General features: G+C 42.8%; 1 protein-coding gene and 1 long non-coding RNA gene across 3 annotated transcripts in view; one reads left to right on the top strand and one right to left on the bottom strand.

Annotated features, from left to right (window-relative positions):
* Positions 1 to 80: 80 nt before the first annotated feature.
* Positions 81 to 12309, top strand: LOC115374288 (uncharacterized). Its single transcript, XR_003929602.1, has 2 exons — positions 81 to 337; positions 11481 to 12309. It is a non-coding gene; the product is annotated as an uncharacterized LOC115374288 (long non-coding RNA).
* A 4005-nt stretch (positions 12310 to 16314) lies between these two features.
* Positions 16315 to 21856, bottom strand: part of LOC115374223 (poliovirus receptor homolog) — a 77603-nt gene continuing 72061 nt past the window's right edge. Inside the window, exons 7-10 of one of the 2 annotated variants that reach the window (XM_030073041.1) lie at positions 20221 to 20347; positions 19955 to 20012; positions 19705 to 19791; positions 16315 to 18171 (exon numbers count right to left, since the gene is read on the bottom strand). In XM_030073041.1, the coding sequence (XP_029928901.1) occupies positions 17965 to 18171; positions 19705 to 19791; positions 19955 to 20012; positions 20221 to 20347 (479 nt within the window). In that variant the 3' untranslated portion in view covers positions 16315 to 17964. The remainder of the gene's footprint in view (positions 18172 to 19704; positions 19792 to 19954; positions 20013 to 20220; positions 20348 to 21856) is intronic. The other variant, XM_030073042.1, reaches the window with a different exon arrangement.

Here is a 21856-nt window from a genome sequence, read left to right as displayed (position 1 = left end):
CGGCTTTGCCGGCTGCCGCAGTACTCCCCTCCTCTGGCCGCACCACTCCGCCTATGGAAGAAGCGCCGGTGGCTGCCCGTGAAATCGCCGCCTCGCTGAAGCAAGTGGATAGACCGAGGGCCAATTACGCCCGCCCACTGTTCCCCGAATTGGCCAATAACAGTTCGGAGCGTCTCATCGGTCATGGGCTCGCTGACCAATCCGCTTCAGCTAATTCGTCCAGCGGGCCAATAGAAGGCCAATTCTGCCCCTCCTGCTTTACTGCAGATTTTCGAGGCTTGCAGCCAGCAGCATCGCGAGTCTCTAGGCTGAAATTTTGTGTAAATGGACGCACAAGGTTAGACTCTAGTTGTCGTGATTGTGTCGTTTTCATGTAATGTATTTCTGTAAGGTGAAATAGTGTTTTTTTTGTGTGCACTATTGCATGTAATAAGCACCCCTGCCTGTCTCATTGATCGTGTCGGTTCCGTCATGAGCATGTTAGGCTTGTGTGCACCTCCAGTGCTGCTAGGCCTGGACGCAGCAGTCAGACCAGACAGAAGAGACAGCAACACAATTATGTTGACTATTATGCATATGTGTGTGTGTGTGTGTGTGTGTGTGAGAGAGAGAGAGAGAGAGAGAGAGAGAGAGAGAGAGAGAGACATCAGGAGAGAATGAGATACAGAAGTGCAGTGAGAAACTGACAGAAGAAACATCCATATGATCAAGTTTAGCCATCAGTATCACACTCATCAATGGCATAGCTGTCCACAGCAACACCTGACTGCCTCTGTATCAGCAGGTGTGTAGCCTACACTTTTGACCGTGCAGAGTCTGCATTTTCAGCTGCTGTGGAGTGACTTGCAGTACAATGGGAGGGCAAAATATTGATATGGATGCACCCTAGAGGCAGGTAGACACAGAATCAAACCGTGTGGCTTGTTTTCAGCACCACAAATATTTTATCAACTGGAATGCAAAGGTCATCAAAGCTGTAACTTTGTTTTCCCTGTCATTTATGAGTGCAAGTGTTTACAGCCCCTGACATATAGGAGAGGAATGAAGTAGTCCATTAAATCAAGCTGCATTCTTTAAATGCTATACAGGCAGGAAGATAGAGGGATGAAAAACAGAAGAGAGAAAGAGAGAGAGAAATGAGGGGTAAGCCAAAGGCAAGGACACTGGAGACAGACAGAAAAAATATAAGAATGAAATGAGGAAATGATGAAAAAAAAAATTAAACACTGAGGAGGAATGGACAGATGGTGCATTTGTCTGTAACTGTGCCAAAGAGAGAAAGAGAGCAAATTGGACAGGGGACATGAGGAAATACAGAGAGATGTAGCTGGCCTATATGCAGCAGTGAGTGGCCACTGCAGGCCTTTGGTCACGCTGTCCCCTTTGCTTTTTCACCGAGGGGAGAACACAGCAGCACACACACACACACACACACACACATACTCACTCCCTCGAGTTGCATGTCCATATTTACACACATACACACACGTACATGCATGTGACGTCATGCCTGATTTGCAAGGGAAAGCAGAGAGTCATGCCTGCTGTCCCCGGGGCAGAGAGTTGCTATGCTCCACTGCCTTCCCTGCTGTGGGCCCAGACGATGACCATACAGCGCCACACGACCACAGAGCATCAGAGCAGGGTTAGTTCACGGTTAGATGAGAGTCACAATTGTCTTGAGTTATATTTCATGATACAGTGGTTGATTTACAAATATCATCTAATGAGTCACTTTTATGGTGTGCAATTATGGATGAAATATCTCTTAGGGTTTCTTTTAACCTTCCTGAACTCACAAGATGGGTGGAGTAAATTTTCATAATGTTCCCAGCCATATAGTGCTTCCAAGAGGTTTAAACAAATGCTGGTGATTATTTTCAAATACTATTTTTGACCCATGCCTAGTTGTGACAGTTGGTATGAATGCTGGAGAAGGCAGTGTGTAATATAATAATCGTAATGCTGGCTCTGAAACAAAAGTATGTTTCTTTATGTGTTTTCCCGTTGCAGTCAGCTCCTCATGTTGCACAGCTATCATAAAATCCATGCGCGATGCTGAGACATGCATATCATATAGGCTGCATACGGCAAAGGATTAGATGGATTTTGATTCTGACTCACACGGAGGCACATGAGGGTGCCTTTGTCACACTGCGAGCTGCTAATAAAGTTTTTTCAATCCGATTTCAACCAAAATGGCCGCCAGCAATATCCTTCTTTAACCTCTGCCATACCTCCATGTTTCTCGCTCCTTACACTCTGTTCGCTGTCCCCCGCCTTGCAGCAGAAGAAAGAAGGGGAGGGAAAAAATACCCCAATTCTCGGTCTCCACAGCAACAGCAGTCAGGTGACCTTGTGTCTGACTTGTACTGCTGAGTCAGAGAAATTGAGGGATGGGAGAGGGGGATGAGGGGAGAGAAGAATAGCAGAGGGACAGAAAGAGGCAGAGAGAGATGACACAGAGAAAGACGGTACTCAATGCCCATTATTATTCTCACTGATGCTAGCAATGTGGAAGGCATTCGTGTTGACAGTGCTGTGTCATCCTAATTTCACATGAAGCCACTCTGTGTGCCCTGAAGTGCAGCTGCTCAGTTTAATGCAGAATTTCACCAAGGATCTATCCAGAAGTGATAGAGGGCCACTTGTGTGGGATAGCATACATAGTCAGTGATTTAGGAAAGTATGACGTCTGGGTGTACTGTATGAGTCAAGCCTGCGGTTAAGTATTGTATGTCATGAGGTTTTAGAGTCATATAGCATGCGTGTAAAGGTCAGGAAATTCTGTGTGTGTGTGTGTGTGTATGTGAGGCTCACATTAAGTGTGTGTAGCCTATGTATGCGCGCCGGGGGCGGGGGCAAACTGGAAATGTTTGCGGTTGTGTGTGTGTGTGAGACGCATGCGTGTGTGTGCGTGTGTGAAGGTGATCCTAGCTAATCCGGTTTTATAAATGTCTGACATAATCTGTGTTCCACTCACAGCGCCCAGAACAGGGGGAAGGGAAGAGAAAGAGGAAGACAGAGAGAGAGAGAGAGAGAGAGAGAGGGAGAGAGAGAGAGAGGAACAAAAAGAGGAGTGGGCTGAGATCATCGGAGAGACTGACTCCGACTCAGATGATGGAAAGGGTGAGGGAGGAAGAGAGGGTGGCAGAAAATGAAGGGGATGAGGAAGGAGGGAGAGAAGGGAGGAAGATGAAGAGGACAAGTACAAAGTAAGACGGAGATGAAAGAGGATAGAAACAGGCAGGCGGAGGAAAATTTCCTCAGGGACTTAGTGTAGAAAGAGTGACAGGGGACTGTCGATTAGGGATCACTTACCATGGAATGGCAGAGGCATGTTAGCGGGCAAGAGGGATGAAAGGAGAGCGAGTGAGGAGGGAAGTGTCTTATCAGAAAAGTCATCACAAATGCAAAAAAAAAAAAAAAAAGCAGGCGAGAAAAAGAGATGCCCAGTATTTTTTTATGATTTGTGTAGTAAAAGTAAGTAAAAAATTAGATTAATCTGTGCAAGGACAAATCAGTGACCAATGCCTAGAGAAAAAGAGAGAGTGGTTAAGATCAAACGGAGGAAAGGCATGAAATCGAGCTGATCGAATTAATGAAGTAAAACTCCCCCATTTGGATACTTAAAATAATTTAGGCAAGCATACGCATGTGACTCCAACCTGCTGCTATTCTAATTGATTTTCAGTTCCCTCTTCCATTCTCACCCCCGCTCTCTTTTTCCATCTGTTGTTAAACTGTACATCTGGTTCCAAAGCATGTTTCCTTGCCTCTCTCTCCCCACCCAACCCCAACCCCACCCCCACCCCCCTCGCTGGTAGCTGTCCTTTCAGCACTGCCACTGCAGCAGAAACCTGCCTCACTCTTCCCCTTCCCATTTACACTATCTTTTACTACTACACACACACTTTACTGGCAAAACTCAGAAAATATAAAAATTGGTAGTGGTGTCCTCCTTTTGCACAATTTGTGCCAAAAGCAAAAAACATCCCTCTTTTACCGGTCTTATGCTTTTGTCATGACCATCTCCATATCCTGACCGAGAGGGATGTATTCACTGAAATCAGAATCTCTGTTTCATCCTATTTCAAGTGGTTGGTGTATTTCATTGGAATAGCAGCTCCTCCAAACATTTTTGCATTTTTTAGTCTATGGTTTCAGTGTGACATCATTTTACAAATGCCAAGTAGCAGTTGAATGAATTATCAGTGGAAGTAAAGGGCTTTTAATGAAACCTCTAAATCTTCGCAAGGCCATTACAAGGCAAACATCCATCCACTTGATTTCCATTTTATGTAACTGTCCTCTAGAACGTATTTCTCTCCATTAAGCTCTTGAAGCACCCTTAAACTCCCATTAAGACTTCTTAAGCGCTAAAATCATTCGTACCTTATAAGCGTATTATTTCTTTGATGTTGTGTTATTCTGGAGATGGTTTAAATCCTTCATTTTATGCAGTTTTTTTTTTTAAATGACCATTTCAGAAAAAAAGCTGATATTTTTATAGGTAACATCAGAAATACAGATATCAAAACAGTCCTGTTTTCCCTGAAACTCCTTATTCAGTTATGAAACACTTTAGGAAAAAAACATTAAAGTTATCAGTGTACTGCTTGGCTATTCATTAGAAGTAGCTGAAACCAAACACTTTGCCACAGATTTTTACCCACTGTATTGTTTTTTGTTTTTTTGTTTTTTTCTCACTCTGCCATTTTGACTTTTTGTTCTCACAGGAAAATCCACCTTAAAATGAATTGATCTCGGTGAGCTGTGATCTTGGACAGGCTTGACTTGTGAAAGCGAACAAGTCTCACCCAAAGCAAGAGACAAAAGAGCAGCATCTTTTTAAGATGTCGTCAACAGAGGAATCCTGGAGTTGCTCTACTGACAATTAAAAGGAGACTGACTCTGCAGACACAGTAGCGGAAATAAAAGCTCTTAAGAAGTAGTCTGGGAGTGCAAAATTCAGCGTTTAATTCACTGTCAAAGGTCATTGGGATGAGACATATGAACTCCCTAAGCATTTGGCATAAACATCAAATGGCCAAATGTCCCATTGCTACAGTCGGTTTGTAGTGTAAATGAGGTCGCTTGTATGAATGATGGAAAATGGCTTTTGAGTACTGAAATTACTCAGCAGATTAGGACATGAACTTTTCACCCACTTTAGAGACTGATGGACTGTAAAAACCTGTCATCTACTGGAAGCCATTCAAATGTGTGGAATATTTCAGAATGCACTCCAATCCGCTCTGTTTTCAGCAGCACATTTGACTTGATTTGTTTACCGTGGCGACCATTTTGCTGACTATCTGCTGTAGCAGCTCCGGAGGTGTTTGCTCCGTGTTTTTCAGGTCTGCTGAGTTTGTAGTGTGTCACATTCACTTATTGCAAAGGAAAGGGTTTGCTTGGTTCGGTTGGCGCTGGCTGCATATAAGCATGTCTGAAGGTTTGTTTTTTTTTTAAAGTCTGTGTGCAGTGGCAGATTTGCTGACAAGCATCTTTTGCCACCTCTGATATGTGACCTGTCATGTAGAGCAGCAGCCGACCTGATTTAAGAGACAGGGTGGTTTGTGTATGCGTACTGAGTGAGATCGGGTACCCAGTCAGCATCCAGCGGTAGAAAAGTGTGCCTTTGGATTCACCGTTGCTAATACATATTTGGCAGTGTTTATGTGTGTATGTGTGTGTGTGTGTGTTTTGGGGGTAGCAGTACAGTAAGCAGCCTCAGGAGTAATGGGAATGACAGTGTCGTAGCAGAGATGGAGATGGGCCATGTGCTCAGCAGGGAACCGGCCCTTTAAGACCTATCAGCCAATCAGAGAGGGGATGCTGGGAGCAGGCTGTCCTTGGGAACGACCTTGCAGGGGGGCCGAGGGATGGAGAGGGTAAAGAGAGAAAAGCACACAGAAGGGGCAAAGGAGGGAGAGTAAAAGGGGAATTGGTGGGGTGACAGACAATGAGAGTACAGGAAGGACAGATGGAGTGTGAGTGGATGGAACAGAGAGGGAGAAAGAGAGACAGAATCTCCTCACTGTAATCACCTAGACCACAAAGGTCATTCTCTACACAGGACATGGATAGATACATACAGGGATGGGCAGTATTGCTATTACTTATATTTGAAATATGTATTTCAATTACTTTTCAGTGTTTTGTAATTGGTATTTGAAAAAATTCAAATGTAATCTGTGACAAGTTTTAAGTGGAGTCACTTTGTATTTTCAAAATAGTCAAAATAACAAAAAAATCATATAGATACATCTTAAAATTAAGAACAATACACTCACCCACAGTGATTTTGTAAGCCCACTCTAGTCACAGTATTTCCATAATCAAATTTGTCTTCTTTGAAAGCCCATGCTTCCTGCCTTAATCAGTGCAGTGGACTGTCTGTCAAGACTTTTTATCTGAACTGCAATAACTATATAAAATATGTCCTATTTTTTAGCATGTGTACATGCTGAAAAAGTTAGCTCATGTTATGTTCATGATAGCCTTAGCAGTAGATGTCTGAGCATCTAATTCTTTGCACGCCCTAACTTTGTTGTTGCTCACTTACAACAAATCTTGGTCAGCTTCCTCTGAACAACATTAACTGACTAATTAATTAATTAATTAGGAGTCATGCTCCGCTGAAGCATTTAATCCAAGTTTTCAAAGCACAAGCAGCCTCGTGTTACTTCTGGTAGTTTCTTCATTTCAAGTCCAAGAACAAAAGTTGCACAGTAAAGTGAAATCTGCCTGGCATTCTGGGGTTACACTGTGTGAAAATGATGTGGGTGTTCTTATTATTAAATTAAATTCAGAATGCCTGTTGTTAGAAATGTGTGTCCATGTATTTTGAAAATACAGGTATTTTATCTAGATATATAAATCTTGATGTGTCTTTGCCCATCTCTGCATACACACACACATATTGTACATATACTGTGTGCATACATACATACACAGACATCCATAGAGAGACAGCAGAGAGATAAATGGTAGATAGATAGTTCAGGACACTAAGAGGATTAAAAGTTCAGCTACGTAGTTCTGCCCCTCTCCACCTCTCTCTCTCTCTCTCTCTCTCTCTCTCTCTCTCCCTCTCTCTCTCTCCTCCGTTCTTCATCATCCCGCACAGATTAAATTGACAGCACGCCACACTCTCACATTGCATAAGAATTCCTCTGAAAGGGGTAAAGGAAAGGGATGAGAATAGGCATCATATTTAGAAGTGGGGTTAAAAAAAAAAAACACTGAAGTATTGGACAGTTTTTGAAAACTTAATTGTAATACATGAACGTCTATGCTTCTGAACATATAGTTCAGTTTCTAGCTGCAGATTATAACCTAGACAATCTCAGCGGAAAGTTGCACGTTCCGCTCACCTACAGGGAGACGAGCAAACTCTCCGGGCCTCCTCCTTATGTAGCCAAAATGTCAGCAGCAGGCACAGCAGTGCTGCAGCCCCACCAGATGCATTGCCTTGTGGCTGGCCCCATTCTGTTTCAAATGATAGAATGAGAGTGTGTGTGCGCGTGTGTGCATGCATGTGTATGTGTGTGTGTGTGCTTGCCTTTGTGTATGCAAATGAGAGACTGAGCCAGAGAAAGATCGTAGTGTGTGAATATGTGTCTGTCTGTGTGCGTCAGCATGACGATATGCACCATGTGTGTATGTGTGTCCTCTAGTTGTGGACTAGTAGTAAGTGTATCTGTGTGTGTGTGTGTGTGTTGTGTGTGTGTGACTACGGGCCTGCTGCTGTACCCAATGAGTCAGTGTGATGGAGTGCTAGCCTGATGGTATGCTAGCCAGGCAACCTCAGCTACATTTTCATTATCACTGAACCCAGACACCTCCGACATGGGACCCCACCCAGTCCCACAGACCCACAGTCACTCTCTGCTGTACCACTCGAGTGATACACACACACGCGTGCACGCGCACGCACATTGCTGAGAGGTGGAAAGATGTGGAAAGAGCTGTATGTCACTGTACCTGCTGGTTTTGGCAGGTCATTTGTCTTCTGCGCATCGGCTGTGTGTGCATAAGTTGTGTGTATGTGGGTGTCTGTGTGTGCATGTCTGTGTGTGTGTGTGTGAGTGTGAGTGTGTGTGTGTGTGTGTGTGTGTGTGTGTGTGTGTGTGTGTGTGTGTGTGTGTATGTGTGTGTGTGTCAGAGAGAGTTTCCAAAGTGTTTTCTGTCCCCTTTGAGACTTGTCCATTGGATTTGTATTCGCACTCTCCTCCACCGCTCTGTTCTGACAGAAAGAGGCTGCCGTGTGCTCGTCATTGTAAGAGTCTCAGTGGGAGTGGAGTGTGTGTGAGTGTGTGTAAGTGACTGGGTAATTGGTGCTTCACTGGCCCATGCTTTGTCCCTTCTGTGTGCACCCACACATACAGTAGATTACAGTCCAAATATAATGTGAGAGTCAGTGAGAGACATGTCATCTGTATGACATATTCATAAGACAGTCTCAGTCTTTCAACAGATACCAAAGGTGCCAGAATTCCCCTCAGTATTAAATATGTATTTAGGCATCTGCTATGGGCAGGAGAAATGTTGACCAGGCAGAAATGGCACACGCACTGCTAGTGCTAACTGTGGAAAATAGCTTATGTTGCAACTTCGCAGCGCTTTTTCCCCTTGTACGATGTCTCATCTCATGCCCTCTACAGCCCTCCACCCCTCACCTCACTTCCTCCCTCCTTCCCTCTCCTCCTTTCCTTTTCCTCCCTTGTGAGTAGACTTATGGTGAGTCTATTTTTAGCTGTAAAACGTCAATTACACTTGACTTCTATCACCCTGGCTATTTGCAGCTCACACATACCCCTTTACAATTAACATCTTGTGTGTGTCTGTCTATGTGTATATGTGTGTATATTTGTGTGTGTGTGTGTGTGTGTGTGCAGCATGTGTGAGCAGATGAGTAATGTGATGCGGAGTGAGATGAAAGAGGGATGGGAGGGAGGGCTGGCAGTTGCCAGGGCGACCTCCTCCAGTCTCCAGGGTCATTTGACTGGGGTGACCCTAACGGCTGATTGGCTAATTCCCTGTCCTCTGAGCCATCCCATGATGCTTAGAGGAAGGATAGCTCCCAAGGTTATGCACGGCAACACATGGTGGAACTTAGTCTGGAACATACAGTAGTACACAACACAGCTGCGCTGCACACAGGCACACACACGCTCACACACTCACAGCAGACCCATGTGCCAGGCAAAGCCCAGGGGATTGTCACATTTCCATTTAACAGCTACAGGCATGTAACAGCAATATGTGCAAATCACAGGCTATATACATCCTGAGAACAACAAGGTGAGACACAGACTGAGGACACTTTGGCTAAATCCTTATCACAGGCTCATAGGAGTGAAAAAATCTTAAATCTGTCTCTTCTTTTTAATTTGTTCTTTAAGTTCACGTGTTAAAATATCCAAATATTTCCATATCACTTCCTTAACAACATATAAACATTAAAATTCACACACATATGTAGAATCAGTACATAATGTGCTATAAATACATGAGCTGATGTTTTTCTGTGCAGTCACAATTACAAGACTGCCAGCTTTCTCTTCAGCCAATCAGGGCCTTACAACCCACAATGCAGCACTATTTATGAATTGTGTGTGTTATATTTCACAGTGCCAGTGTTCATCAGGCTGCCAAGCTAATGCTGTGATTTCTGATGGATTAGCCACATCATTCACCCCAAGGACACTGGCACTGGCCAGAGGTCAGTGATTAAATTCTGTCAAAGCAAAACTCAGCAGTATTATATAGACCAACAGTGGACCACTCTGTTAATGTCAAGAGGTTAAGCTCGATCTGCTCGACAATGGGATTGAAGAACCGAGATGAAAATAATCGGCATGAATGACCTCAGGTCACTGTGACATCTGCTGACTGTGCTTATTGTCATTGATAAATTCAAACCTAAGCATGCTAGTTCTCCGGGGATTATGGAGAGTTGTGGCAGAGGCTGTAGGCCTGATCAAATTGGAACAAACATCTGGACACACCCCAGCATGCTAGCAGGCAAGGATATGCACACACACACACAGACACACACTTCATTAACTGAAGTAGCTCTACCCCACAAATAAGGCATGATTCATTAAGCCATGCTCGCTGGAACATACTAACAAATCATGCTACTAAATCAGGGCTTGTGTTTGTGAGGCCATTCATCACTGCATGAAACACATGATTACTCAAGTGCTGGCCTGTAATACCATTTGATAGTGTGTGTGTGTGTGTGTGGGTGTGTGTTGTGTGCACACGTGTGTGCCAGTGTTAGTGCCAGGTTGCACGTGTTCCCAGAAATGTGATTTTGGATTGGATGAAATAAGGGATGATGAAGGGGAGGGAATTTGGATGAGTACCCAAGAGGCACTCAGTCGTTTAAATGTTGTGTCATCAGCGGGGAATAGAACATCTGGCACTGTGTTGGTGTGTTGGCCTTGTCTGGCTGGTTTTACTCATTTAGTTGCTCAGTCACAAACACCCACCATCCACACATTTTGTTCCTTTTTGCTTGAATGGGTATGCCTTATTTATCTGTGATCAGCATGCACTTGTAGTGACCTGACAATGCTGCCAAAGATGAGTCTAGAGAGACATTTGGATTTAGCTGATAATTTGCAGTAATACATAATGCAGTCCTGATTTGGTTTTGTTCTGTTTTGTTGGAATAACCTCTATTTTAATCACATAACCACAGGTAATGCTTGCTGATCATCTGGCTGTGTCCTTCACCCTAATCACTGAGCTGGACGCGTACTGCTGTTCTCTGTATGCAAATTGGTCAGGGAATTATAAAACACAGGTTTTGAGCAGAATGATTATGCCACATGTTATTGCAGGAACCATACAGTGGGCTATGTGCACTAAACTGAAGGCCCGAAATGGCAAATGAGTTTAGACAGCTCCTGACCAGCATACTCGTAGCTCCGTCAGCAAAAATCAGCAAGTTGATGTGAAGATTAAGCAGGGCGCCCCGGAGCAAAACACACTAGGGTGAACTGATCAGCTTCAGCTTCATGGTAAAGGAGGTCACGGTAAAGGAGGTCTGACTAGTGATAATATAATGAACAGCAGGTGGAATTCCTAACTACATGTTTTTCATTTCGTGCTCTCAGCTAATGAGGAGAATATCTGCATAATCTTGCCTTCTAGTTCCTCACAGAATCCTCTGATTAAAGCTAAAACGATGCTAATATCGTATTACCAGTATGTGACAAATGGTATTGCATACCCCTTTCCATCATCGTACAAGGACAAATGATCAATTATCAGATGACAGGTTTCAAATTAAAGCCAAGTTTTATTGCACCACGCTGCCATCACACCCTGCTGATTGAAGCCTCTGCGTTCTCTGCCATCATTTATCTGTATATGACAGTATTGTGGCACCACTAAAGGCCTTATGCTCTTCTCTCCTCTCTCCCCGCTCTCTCTCTGTCTCTCTACCGTGTCCTGTCCAGGTGGAGTACCTGCCTAACAAGGTAATGAGCACGTTCACATCTGTGTGCTCCATCCACGCCTCGCATCTGCAGTGCAGGCCCCGACACTGTGATTGGAGGAGGGAGGAGACACACCCCTGTGTGATTGGACAAGAGCTGAGACTCAGCATAACGTGACTGGAGTAAGAGAACTTTCATGTTGCTGGGCTGGCTGAAAAATCACCATTGTTTCTGTTGGGACAAACAAATGGAGGAGTAAAGAGAAAATGAAAAGAGCGCTATGAGGAAAAGAGGGGGGAGGCATTGCAGGAAAGCAGGTGCAGGACTTTGCAAATCAGCAGAGGAGTGAATTGACAAATATGTAATGTAACAGCCGGCTTTATCTCTCTCTCTCTCTCTCTGTCCATCCGACTCTTCTCCCTCACACCTTTACATCTCAGAGTAGGAGGGATCTTTTCCAGTGCTGCTTACAGGCCACTGCAGGTAGTATTGAACTGAGTAAGTAGTTACAACTGTGGGAAACAGAATATGAGCCGTGAGCATGGGAAAGATTTGAGCCTATCCGAGAAGACGTTTAAAGGGCATGTTGGACATCCCACCCCTTTAAATGAGAAATTCTGTAGGCAGTTAGAGGAAGTCACTCAGCAGGTACAGAAGAGCCAATGCAACCTGAGCTGATGGCATTAAATATTAACAATCATTTTTTTAAACCAACTGGCATTACCACTGCCCTAGGGAAACAAGCAAATGTCAGTCACACAAACACATGCACTTGCGTTTTGCACTATTCACATAAATTAACAAACAGGAAGTAGGTATTCCTGTGATATTTCACTTACAGATGCAGATACAGATTTATTCTTTATTCTTATTTTTCAGAAAGAATACTAGAAGTGATTTTGTTTGCAACCTCTGACATGTCATGCCTGTAGTTTGCATTCTCTGCAAATATTATGACAGTCAGCCTTTTTCTCCACTGAGTAAAAAACAGAAAAACACTATATATAAACTACCAAAGAAAAAGCTAGTTCTTTACTCATGAATTAGATTATTTACAGTTTCAGATGCACCGCTGCAGAGACAGAAATAGGAAATAGGAAATGTACCGCAGATGCAATTCCTCTTTGTTACTCCCAGTCCTGCTGTCAACCGCACAGAGAGCAAAGTGCTGCAATACTGAAAACCACTTTAGGACAACAATCAGATCAATGTGTCCACTTGTTTGGTTTGGCTAAAATGTAATTTTGTTTTGTTTAAGTATCACGAGGTTTGTTGTTGCTCACCATTGTGTAGACAATACTTATCAGCAAGCACTGTAATACAATCACAATTGTGTTGATGTGAGTGTGGCTGCCAAAGAGGTCTGTTGAGAAATAGCAGGCACGAGGTCCGCCAGTTGCCGGTGTTTTGTCATATTTAGCGCTGTGTTTTCATGGACAATACAAAAGCGTGTGTGACATGTTAACATTTGGGCCAGATTGTTTGATAATTAGGTCTGAATTGTGCACAGATGTATAGCCTTAGTTGAATACGGACCTTGCAATTTGTCATCCTGCTTTGTTAATGAATAAACATATTATTCCTAAAAAAAATCAATCTGTCCAATATCTTTTTTGCACTATTGATGGCTTTTGTTTGTTACACAGCACACAGTTAATAATCAATACGTAACAATAGGCCACAACAAGCTTCCAGAGTCAGTTCATCGGGAGACAAAAGGCACGGTGGCGGCCAGAAAACGAACCAAGTGTGTCACACCCTTTAGCGAGGTTTCACCCAGCTGTCCACTGGCCTTGGGTGCTCTACACCTTCAGTGTCTCCTTAATCCCCCAAAGCCAGTTCTCTGCACTGCTCTCTCTCTCTCTCTCTCTCTCTCTCTCTCTCTCTCTCTCTACCCCGCCCTCTCTTTGAGTTTCTCCCTCACTCTATTCCTGTCTCTACCCCTCTCTTCCTCCTTTGCGAGGGCGTCCCAACAGTGTCACTCACCATGGTGGCGGTGTTCGTCCCTCCCTCGTCCTCCTGCTCTCCTCTTCCTCCTCCACACTGTGTCCTTCTGGCCTGGTAATTTTTTTTTTTTTTTTTTTTTTTGAAGCAGCCCAGGTGAGGATCGGCAGACAAAAAAGAGAAAGAGGGATGGACAGAGATGTTAGATAAGAGCAGGTGAGAAGCCCTTCACAGTTGTAGCCCTCCAGTTAACTAATGGAAAGCCCGTGAAGAAACAGGGCCACTATGGTAGATAGATAACTATAATCCACTTAAACAGTTTGCTTAATCACAGTCTGTATTCTTTACCATCTTCACACACGCACACACACTTATAGACTCTACAGGGGCAGAGTCATGTGTTCACGTCATCCTCTTATAGACCGATGGCCAGTGCAGACAACAGTGTGACAGCCACTGCAACACCGACCCCAGGATATACACTGACTTTTGCACGCATTTTCTCCACAAACTGGCAAATTGCTGCTTTAAGATTACACTACTTGTACGTCTTTACGCCTTCCAACGTATTCCAGCTCCTCAGCCCTGCCAGGCTAAAGCTAGGCCTGCATTTATGTTTGTGTGTGTGTGTGTGTGTGTGTGTGTATACTCACCAACCAAGCCAACAGCATACAGCCAAACATGCTCATCATTGTCATACACATGATGAGCCTGGGCAGAGCAGAGTGTATCCATCAGGTCAGGTTTGCAGGTGGTTCAGGTGCACACTGGGTGCATGATGTGTGTGTGTGTTTGTGTATTTTTATATGTTGCCACAAATGTCCTGTTTCCTCCACTGACAGTCAAGGTCACCTAGATACACAAATCCCTCCTCCACAACTCCTTTCCTGGGAATAAGTCAGTCATTTCCTCCTTCCATCCCCCATCTTCTCTGTCCACCCCTATTCCCTCAATCCCTCTCTTCTGCCTCTATTTTTAACCAGCTTAGCAGCACCGAAGGAGTGAGAGGTTTATTCTCTGCCTTCTACCTCACTCATTACCTGCCTGCCAATTCACAAAGTCTCCTAATCCTATAACGCCGCAACTGTACATTGAGATCACCGAGGTTACACGATACTGGGAAAGTAACAGGCTGAAACTGAGAACATATTCCATCATTCCATCTTTCCATCTTTCCATTTTTCTATTCTATTCTGGTTTAGTGTGGCAGCTATTGTCAAGAATTATTTTGATTCTTAATTATTTCATATCATTAAATAAAGCTGAAAATAATAATAATAATAAACAGCACTCTGTTCTGTTCTGTTTTGATCTGATCTGTCCCATCCTAGCCTGTCAGGTCTGGTCCCGGTTTTAACCTGGTGGTTATGTCAAAAGTTATTTTTTATTCTTCATTATTCACTCTCTATGAATAAGGTCTAAAATAAACAGCATTCTATCCTGTTCTCTTTTGATCTGATCTGTCCTGTCGCATCCTAGTTATAGCCAGGTGGTTATGTGCGGTTATGTGCTTGATTCTTAATTAATGTATTTCATTGAATAAGGTTTAAAATAAATCTCATTTTTGTCTACTCTATTCTATTCTGAAAGATAAATTTGAGCGAAGATGTTGTGGTGTTGGTATCGTCTTCTCTGTCCCCTCATGTGCACAGTCCATTGATGGGCCGTGCATTTCTAACATACCAGCGTAACACTCCATCAATCAATACTCACAGAGCCATTAGGGTGGGTTACAACAACTCCTGCTCAATTCCCAGATCATATTTATTGATTCGCACATTTATATAGTAGGCAAATTAATGTACACTGCAAACTCAGCTCAGAGCATTAATTATTATTTGTCTGTGTGTGTTCATATGGGAGTGCACTCAGAATAGCCATCAGGGCTTTAAAAGTGCAGGTGAACCACGGAGCACAAGTCAGAAACACCCTGCTGGTTGCTGCAGTACATTTTGTATGCTAACACTTTCTATGTAGAGTGAACTGACCTTGGTGTTCGTCTTGAATGGCCTTCAGCTGTAAAATACCGTATGTCGGCAATAAAATACACTTTGACAGTCTCAGTGCTTCTCAGAATCCCCCTGTAACTGAGTGTTGGTCTAATCAGAGACCAGCAGAGAGCAGACAGACTGCAGAGTCATGGTGGGCAGGTAATCAGGCCTCAGAGACTAATCTGCACTAGCCCTTGCTCATTCAGGACACTGCCGCACTCCTTACCTATGAATATGGATAAGAGGCTCGACAAAGGTGGTTAACACAAGCAGGTCAGTGAGTTCAGAGAGGAGAGGTACGTAATCTTTATTCCTCGCATCTCAAAAGACTGGATATTTTTGCTCCTTCTTTTACAGCCTCACAAATGCAGATGATTCATGTGGATAAAAATAAAAAAAAACAGTGATATTAATGTGTGTGTAGACTTTTCATGGTGTGTGAATATGGGATTTGCAGATATGCAGCTTAAGATAGAAAGAGATGAGTCAGAGGAGAGGAAGGCGAGCAAGAGTGCCTGCCACTGTATCAGGTGTGCTTAAGCCTCTTGAATTTTCAGATTTAAGAGTGCAGAGCCCTCATATGGACATATGCAGATATTGCAACTGCAGTCCAGCAGTGCAATGCTCTGCTTTCACCTTTATTGTTGATGCATATTGTACATTTTGTGAAAAGTACCTGATAGTGGACACACAAAATTCCAGTATGCTGTGTCCACCAAGTTCCTGATTTTAGTGTAAAAAGACATATTAGCACATCCTGGATGAGGTTGTAACCACATCAGGTGCACTAAAGCCTCCTGCATTCCTAGCCCATACTGCTATCACATGGTAGAATGGTGGAATTACATGAGAGGTGAAAAAAAAAAAAATCTGCATTTGCACTGAATACATCTTAAATGACATGAAAAACTAGCCAGGAATTACAATGTAAAAGTTTATTGAATCAACAGTTGTCAGAGGTACATATGACTTTGAAATTCAGTACATGAATAGATAAATAAGATTAGGCATAATTCAGTAAAAGAAGAAACACAAAACAGAACCACTTTTCACATAATGTAATTTGATTGCTAAAAATACACACCCTGGTTGGCATTTACATGCAGAAAGACACCTTTGGGTTCACGATGGAGTCATTTACATGCAGAAGGAATATTAGCTTTGATATCAATGACCTGTATAACCTTTGACCCTGATAATGGATGAGCATATCAGCATACTAGCAGGCTCTGTGTCAGCCCTGTTTCAGCTCCATGAAGAACTGGTTAATCCTCCATTGGTGATGAATGGCAACAGATTCCATGGACATAATCCAGATTTAACATAATCCAGCAGAGCATGTTGGCATCAAGTGAATAACATTAAAAAAAAGCCATCAGGCACAACATTTTTCAGTTTTTGTACGGTAACAGATACTCCAGAACATATAGCATTGTGCACTATTTGTATTTGTTTGGGTGGCTGAATGTCTTTCTAATATGGCTTTAATGAATGCAAATAAAATAAAAGGCTCAATTTATTATAGTACAAAGGAGAAAAAACAAGCCAAGTTACCCAAAGCTATCCTTAGCTCATTTTCAGTTTCTTCCCATCTGACCAATGTCCTTCCTCTGTCATTGAGTTTTGATGAGTAAGGCAGAGGCCAAAGCTCAAGGAATCAAAGGAATCAGACATTTCTTGGATAAACACACTTAGTATTGCTCCAGCAGGGGTAATCATCACCCCTCGCTACTATTTTGCTGCTGTCTACACTCTGATGTTGTCATGGTCTGTGAGTCTGGTGTTGGGGCTGGCTGATTAACTGCAGCTAATAGCTTCTCCACAGGGGAGCCTGCTTTTCTCTGACTTCATGCCAGCTGGATTTAGAAACCAACCACACACAGATACAACAAGACAGAGGTAACATACCGTACCCACACATTGTGCTTGAGCTAACCCAACCGCATCAGTAACCATAATGTGTATCACAATTCCATGCTCAATAATGCAATGCAGCACAGTGTTCATGCAATAACAGGAACACTCTTCTATTTCAGGCTCTTGCAGTGTATCAATCAGTGCACTTCAAAACTTGTTCATGTCTTTGCCATGATGCAACATCCAACAGTTTGTGGCATTTAAAATCAACATTCCGCCCACAATTTTAAATATATATATATTTCATCATATTTCTTCAAAATCACCTGTGACAGGCAGTGGCAACAGTTTGTTTTGCTGTCTCTTGAGGATCAGGTTTCGGTGTTCAGTTACTCAAGAGAGCAACACGGAATCGAAGCCACTGATTTCATGGTAAATTATTATGGCCTGATCTAATAGTCTAGGATGAGCACTCTAAAAACAAACAAAGAAAAAAAATGCAAAATACAGCTCCCAGTTTCTGAGGAACAAATATAACATTTAGAGCCATGCATTAAATGTCCACATTCATATGTCATGACCTTTCCCCATCAAGTCTATCTCATTTAAACCTGTACAAAGGCCCGCTCCCCCACCCACACATACATACATGCACATTCCTCAATATCTGTACAACTATTTCCAATCTTTAACAGTGTGTTTTTGTGGCACCATCACACAAACATGGCAGGAGAGACGAAGCTGTCGCCACGGTTCACATTGGACCGGTCCTGGGCGTCACTGTCTGCATACACATAGGGAGGGGGGAGCTCGCCGTTTCCTGGGTCATCCCAGCCAGAGGGGGCAGCAGAGTAGTAATGCTCCCTCTCCTCTTCGCCATGGGCACCATCATCATCGTCATCTTGGTAAGTGTCCAGGTCCTGTCAACAAGCAGTAAGTAAAGGACATAAATCTTTGTTTACGTGCGATGAAGTCACAGTGACTGCGCTGGCAACAAATGATGAATGATTTAATTATTTGCATCTCACTTATCTTTCATTAGCATTAATTATAAGGTGACAAATAACGAATAATGCACCTCCATGTTGAAGTTACTTGGTTATATGTCACATCATAACACTGTTTAAAGACAGGGACTGGTCACCTGCACTGCATTTCTGGTCTTGTTTTGTTGTTTTAGGGTAAATTTCTGTTTTCCCAATGCGAAACTCAAATGCAGTGCACATAGAGAATTTTCTAGGGTGCTAAAGATGTGTGTGGAGGAGCTGGCAGGGGTGTTACGGCATCTTTTTGACCTCTCCCTGAAGCTGAAAAAGGTACACAAGGTCTGAAAGACATCCTGGATAGTTCTGGTGTCCATGAAGGGATGTCCCAGTGCTCACGACTGCAGGCCTGTGGCTCTAATGTCATGGAGACGCTGGTTCTACACCAGTGCCTCAGGCTCCTGGTGCGTGACTGCCTGGACCTGCTGCAGTTTGTGTACCAGGCTGACATTGGTGTGGAGCAAGGTTATTATATAACTAAAACTAAACTGAAAACTAAAACTAGATGTGGAAAAAACATTTCAGTTGAAATGAACTGAAATAAAAATAAAAGCTAGACTTGGAAAAAAAACGTAATTGAAATGATATTGTGTACTAACTAAAATAAAATAAAATAATACAGAAAATGTCTTTGGTTGTAGCCTTTAGCCAAATTTATCACCACAACTGCATGAGGAGGCGTCGGTGCTGATGCTTATTGAGACTGGGACGTCAACATGACTGGGAGTCAACTGCCTTCACAAAGTGTTGGGTTTGTATTGTAATATCTATTATGAACTTCTTCAATCTTTCCCCCAGACAAACAAATCAGACTACAACCAATAAACAATAAAAACTGAAACTTGCAAACTCACTCTGGAAACTAACTGAAACTAAACATAACAAAAATTAAAAAAAAAAAAGTAAAAAACTAACTGAAACTCAACAGAACTGAAAACAAAAATAAAAAAAGTAAAAACTAATGAAAAGTACAAAATTACAATAACTCCGGTGTGGAGGATGCCATCATCTGTTTGCTTCACGAAGCTTACACACACCTGGAAAAGCCACAAAGCCTGTTCCTCTATGCTGGATTTCTCCCTGTATGCTCATTTAACATTCCTGCAAATGGGCGAGTCAACAAAGAAGCACTTGCTGATTTATTTTTATGGGCTGGCATTGAAATATGGGAGCTTACACCTCTGTTTTGGATCGCTGAATTATTTTTCTCAGATTAAATGCCATTATAGCTGCGCTGCGAATATCACCTGATGACGTCAGTGGATTAGCTTTTGGCTTTTGAGACAAAGGATAACAAAAATACCACATCAAACAACAAAATGGCACCAGAGATGCGACGTTAATTGCCAATCAGAGGTCTTAAATAGTGTTAATGTGTCTCAGGCTCCAGTTTCATGGCTGTGTGCTCACCGTGACTGGCTCGGCACTCTGGGTAGAGTAGTACTGGTTCTGCAAAGGTCTGTCCTCAGTCACTGGGTCACGACTTGCATTCAGCTGCTGAAGACATACAGCAATCAGCATATTTGAAAAATCAGCCTTCAATCAGATGGGCCGGCTCAGGGTTTTCTTGGCACAGCACGCTTTCAAAAAACAGACATGATTGCCTTCCTAATATTAATGATATTCTTGGCCTTGCAGGCATTTGTCGACGCTGACTCACCCTGTCAGTGGAGCTGCTGGTCTTCTTTGGCGGAGGGGGCTTGTACTTGGGTGGATCACTGAGAAACAAAAAGGGACACAGTTGTCATGTTAAGTTTGTAGTGAATCACAAAAACATGGCACACACTGCATGGCTCATATTCTTATCTGAAGCACCCCAGGACAGAGAAACACATGCAGAAAAAAAAACAAAAACAAAACCATGTTTTGAAAACAATGGATGAATCTGAAGTATTCAATGACACACACACCAACACAGATACTCACTCTTTGTTGTCAAGGCGTTTGCGGTACATGGCTATGGCTGTTCCAATGATGGCCAAGAGGATAATGACCCCGATGATGGCCCCTATGATGCTGCCCGTAGTGGGACCCTTCTCTGGAAGACGGGTGCCTGAGAAAGGAAGAGCCCGAGGAAAAAGAGAGAGGAAGCAGAAACCAGAGAAAATGGATGTGGATTCCCTGAAGTCATTTCCATTATAAATCCTTTGCTTATTACACTTCAACAAATACGAGTATTAGTCACGTACTACAGCACTGTAAATCACATGACTGAATGCAGTACTCAGGAATAAGTGCGGTTTAATAATAAAAAAAAAAGAGTGTGTGTGTGTGTGTGTGTGTGTGTGTGTGGTGTTGAGAAAAGGCCTTGATTAGGGTATGAGCTAACGTTGGTTATTAAGAGGAATGAGAAGAATCAGACAGAGGTCCCACTAATGAACCATGACCACTGTGAACATGAACCAACACAAACACACACACAGATACACACACACACACACACACACACACACACACACTCACACTCACACCCACACACGCACACACAGTGTGTTTACTGAAGGTGCAACCCGTCTCATTATCCCACCGTATTTCCCAGAGGATTATGCTAATGAGGGGGTGGTAAAGGGCAGAGAGGATCTGAAGCTCATTTGACAAGAACAAACCCCTGTCCTGGTAATTGGATGGGTCATGATTGAATGTTGTTAGTCCTCTAATTACAGCTCTCCCCTAACAATAGACTACTTTGAATATCTCCCAAAATATTTTTCCTTACTTCACACGTAGAGAGGCGTCATAATGATCGCCCCTTTTCTCTGCCATTCATTACAACCCACCACACATCTCTCACCACTGACCCTCGACATTCCCTCCACTAGACGCTCGATTTGGATTTCTCGCTTTTTATTATGCTAAAAAATGTACATGTATAAATAATAGTTTGCATTTTCTCTTTTACCTGATAGAAATCACCCAACAGTTCAGTATAATGCGGGATGAGAGTGGGGAAATTAATGCCATGGGACAAAAACACTGAGCTGGATTTGAACCCATGATATCACAAACAAAAAATATGTACATTAAGCTCTCCATCTAGTTAAAACGGACAGATAAGGTTCCCAGGTTACCCTAGAAATTTTTAATGTGTATGATGAATAAAAATGCTGTTGGAAAATGAATTCACCTCTTTGTTTCAGTATGGATGAACTGGGTTATTATGGTGCTTGGGGTTACAGTATCCTGTATGCTGCAGCAATTTTCCTTATTTTTTCCCTCACTAAAAACCTATATTATACCCATCTCGCAAACAAAACCAACCCGGTGCTGGAGAGACTCTCAAGGCTTATTCATTGTGTGGAATGTGTTTTATTTATGACTGGCAATAAAGCAACCATCGTAAGGATTCAAATTAAATATGAATCACCCCTTCCCTTTAACTACCCTGCGCATACTTTAAGAATCGTTGTCGGCTTTGTTACTAAGAAATACTGAGCATGGTGTGATCAATGCACACAAAAATCCTTTGGGTTTAACTTTCTCATTGTACATAAAAATATATGATGCCCACCAGTAAATGTATTTTTGTAAGCACTCTTCCTTCCATCCATCCATCAATTTTTTA

Source organism: Myripristis murdjan, chromosome 16 (genome assembly GCF_902150065.1).
Source record: "Myripristis murdjan chromosome 16, fMyrMur1.1, whole genome shotgun sequence".
NCBI classification, from domain to species: domain Eukaryota; kingdom Metazoa; phylum Chordata; class Actinopteri; order Holocentriformes; family Holocentridae; genus Myripristis; species Myripristis murdjan.
This window is presented reverse-complemented; position numbering and strand designations above follow the sequence as displayed.